General features: G+C 53.7%; 1 protein-coding gene across 1 annotated transcript; it reads right to left on the reverse strand.

Moving 5' to 3' along the window:
* Window positions 1-341: 341 nt before the first annotated feature.
* Window positions 342-3,246, reverse strand: RPL36A (ribosomal protein L36a). Its single transcript, XM_036402252.2, has 5 exons — window positions 3,174-3,246; window positions 2,830-2,935; window positions 2,086-2,153; window positions 496-618; window positions 342-410 (listed from the first exon to the last, which is right to left on the reverse strand). Exons 1-5 carry the CDS (start codon window positions 3,174-3,176, stop codon window positions 390-392), a joined length of 321 nt encoding a protein of 106 aa, XP_036258145.1. The 5' UTR covers window positions 3,177-3,246; the 3' UTR covers window positions 342-389.
* Window positions 3,247-3,471: the final 225 nt, after the last annotated feature.

Here is a 3,471-nt window from a genome sequence, read left to right on the forward strand (position 1 = left end):
CCTGCCTAATGGTGCAGGTATCAAACCCACTGGCTGCTCCAAGGCCTTTGCTCCTCAGGACAGTACATCTGTCTGTAAAAAGGGGCCTACAGCCAAGTGCAGGGGGTGTTCAGGGGAGTTCATAAACGAGCCTGCAGCAGGTTCATGCACAGAAGTCACTGGCACCCATTACAGAACACCTGTTGGAAACACAGTAAAGAGATCCCAGCTACTGCCAGGGATTTTTCAAAAGCGAGGTTAAAAACTGGTCTGTAAAATGGTTCTGCAAGCAACATCTCCCTGCTGAACTGAAGTACTCACAGCTCCCACCCCAAGAGAAAACACATTAAAAAAGCAAGGGATCAATCTAATTACTTTAATACGGTCCATAACGATGAGCAGGACGATGCTCAGAACTGGATCACCTGGCCCTGTAAGAAAAAAGAGACAAGAGTGAGTTTGTTCACCACTGAGTATTGCCCCCCTTTCTCAGCCACTCACAGAATAAAAACTCACCTTTCTCTTCTTGTCTCCTCCCAGCTCAAAGTGCTTGCACCTCTTAATTGCCAGCATCCTCTTGGACCTGCAGTTGGGCTCCACACACTCCAGCCTCAGCACAATCTTCTTGGTGGTCTTGGCCTGGGAGGAGGAGCAGGGTGTTTTAATGAACCACACATCCCCAGGCAGACAAACTCTCAGGGAGAGCTTCTTCCCTGCATTCCTGAACATTCAGTTTGTTCCCAAAGCATAGAGAGAGACTACAAACACAGTTAGGCTCCCTCCACTGAAAAGGATCAGAACAGGAGTGAAGTGGACAGGTATCTTCACAAAAAGGGCACTGGCAAAAGCATTCACTGGGGCAGGGCTGGTTCCTGCAGGGATCAGCCATGCTGGAGAAGTCTGTTCCACTGAACAGAGCAAGAAACTCACACTTTTACAGTGTGGAAGCACAGACCAGCAGTGCTCAGGAGAAATCCAGAAGAAAACTGGGCAAAAGAAACCCCTGGAAGCAACACCACTGGCAAACTTTCTCAGTGACACAACCGGCTCAGTGCAGACCTGCAGCTACTCAGAAGTTGGATGAAACCTGAAAGACTGCAGAGGGAAGAATCCAAAGCTGGGAGGCTGCTGTAGCAGCTGGACAGAGCTGTAACCACCAGCTAAAAACCTCAGCCAAGCATCCATACAATGCTGACTGGGAAAAAAAGAGAAATGAGAATTGCAATGTACAGGTAGAGAGTGCCAGCAATGCAGCTGCTTGTTGTACCCTGCTTGCAGAAGCATTTTCTGTGAGGTCTCCCCACTTCCTGGCACAAAGTCAACTTGAAAACCTGCTGCTTCATTTTTCCTTCTTGCTGGAAAGCTTCCTGTACACCTCCAGCAGGACACCAGGGCTTCCCAGCAACGAGCCAAGCAGCTCTATGAGCAGAACTAAATAATTCACACAAAGTAACAAACCCACCCACTGGGGTTTGCTTCCCTGCTGTAAATACAAGCCAAGCAAGCAGACAGCTCCTTTCCCCTTGCCAAGCCCTTCCCTTGGGCAAGCAGTGAAGGAAACGTTCCTTTCACTGCTAATATCCCACTCCCCTGCAGCACTAAAGCTGAGAACCTGCTCTGCCAACACAGCCCAAGTCACCCTGCAAATGAGGAGCATCTCCATGAGACAGGACAGCAAGAAGATGAGCTATGCTCTTGATGGGAGCTTACAAGGGATAAGGAGAAGGATTTTACAAGAGCACAGAGTGACAGGGCAGTGGGAAATGGCTTCACACTGACAGAGATTTAGATTAGAGAGCAGGAAGAAATTCCTCCCTGCAAGGATGGGGTGGCCCTTGCACAGGTTTCCCAGAGAAGCTGTGGCTGCTCCATCCCTGGCAGTGTCCAAGGCCAGCCTGGGACAGTGGAAGGTGGCCCTGCCCATGGCAGGGGGCTGGAACACAATGGTCCCTTCCAACCCAAGGCATTCTGCGATGATGAAGGACACCTGCAGTGCCAGCACAGCACTGCCCAAACACAGCCAGAGCAGAGCACAGAGGAACCCTCCCTCAGCTGGGCATGGGCTGCCAGGGAAGTTCCCTGCTCCTGAGGAGCCAACTCACTCACCTTTTTACGGAAGATGGGCTTTGTCTGGCCCCCGTATCCGCTCTGCTTCCGATCATAGCGCCTTTTTCCTGCAGGAAAAACAGCTCTGGTCAGGCAACAACCGAGGAGATGCTCCAGGCATAACTGGCACTGCCTAAATCCCTGCACAGCCCACCAGAACCAGTGCCACAGCTCTTATTGTGCCCCCAAAAGTGGAATCTTCCCCTCACTGTGCACCCAACAGATACACAGGGTCAAGGTACTTGATTTATTCAGAGTTCTGTGCAAAGAGTGATTCATAGTAAATCCTCAAAGTCAGTACATAAAGGACCGAAAATATTTATACAGTCCTGCTCAGGTGATATTAGCATAATTAATCCACATCAGTACGGGCAGAGATACCACTGGATTCACTTTCACCTGGACCTAAAGACCCAGAACATTTTAAACTCACAGCAGGGCTCTCCCTCGGCTGGCCAGCCTGGGCTCCAGTTGTGCTTCCACAGCCAGCCAGGTTCACCCAGAGCACATTCCTTAATTAGTTAAACATTTCTATATGGCAACCGAAACTACTTTGGGCTGACACGTCCTTAATCTTTCTCCCCTTCTCATATTTTTATAGTTCCCTTTACTGTACAGCACATCCTTTAGGCCAAGCTGTCCTCCCCAGCCATACAAATGTTCCTAATGTACACCACCCGTGCAGGGCACACCACACCCGGGCCGCACGCAGCTCCCCTGGGCCCGGAGCGAGCCCGGGCTCACCCTGCGCGTAGAGCGAGTCCTTCCCCTTCTTGTACTGCGTGACCTTGTGCGGCTGGTGCTTCCCGCATTTCTTGCAGTAGGTCCGGCGAGTTTTCGGCACGTTCACCTGGAGGAGAAGGAGAGAAGCCGGTCACGGCCGCTGCGCATACGCCACATCCCGCTCTGAAGGCCCCGCTCCCGCCCTTCCCCTTCCCTCGGGGCCCTGTGCTGCCATCCGGGGATGGAGAAGCCCCCGCGCCGGCCTGGCCGCCCAGCACGCACCCATTACAGCGGAGGGAGCCCGGCCCGGCGCAGCCGCGGGGCGGATGGCGGCGGATGGAGCCCGGCCCAGCCCCGGCACTCACCATTTTGGCGGCGGCGGCCCGGAGAGGAGGCGCTGAGCGGAAGCGGAAGTGAATGGGAGCTGGGGACCATAGAGAGGAGCGGGCAGGGGCGCGCGGGGCACGGCGCCCCCTGGCGGCGGGAGGAGAGCAGCCATGGGCGGGAGGATGGGTGTGGGACGGGAGTGTGAGGGTGGGGAACTGCGGGGTCTGCGGGGTGCAGGTGACATCCAGGTGCTTGAAAGACAAACCGTGTGTCAATAGAGTTCCTCGTTAAGGTTTAGGGCTTGACATGTTTCAGAGATCTCAGACTGGGTGGAAG

This window comes from Molothrus ater, chromosome 14, assembly GCF_012460135.2.
Source record: "Molothrus ater isolate BHLD 08-10-18 breed brown headed cowbird chromosome 14, BPBGC_Mater_1.1, whole genome shotgun sequence".
Taxonomy (NCBI): Eukaryota; Metazoa; Chordata; class Aves; order Passeriformes; family Icteridae; genus Molothrus; species Molothrus ater.

Coding starts and splice junctions, on each gene's coding strand:
- RPL36A (XM_036402252.2), bottom strand. Junction 2,154..2,829: donor GGACTCGCTCTACGCGCAGG/GTGAGCCCGGGC, acceptor TTTTTCCTGCAG/GAAAAAGGCGCTATGATCGG. Junction 411..495: donor GAGGAGACAAGAAGAGAAAG/GTGAGTTTTTAT, acceptor TTTTTCTTACAG/GGCCAGGTGATCCAGTTCTG.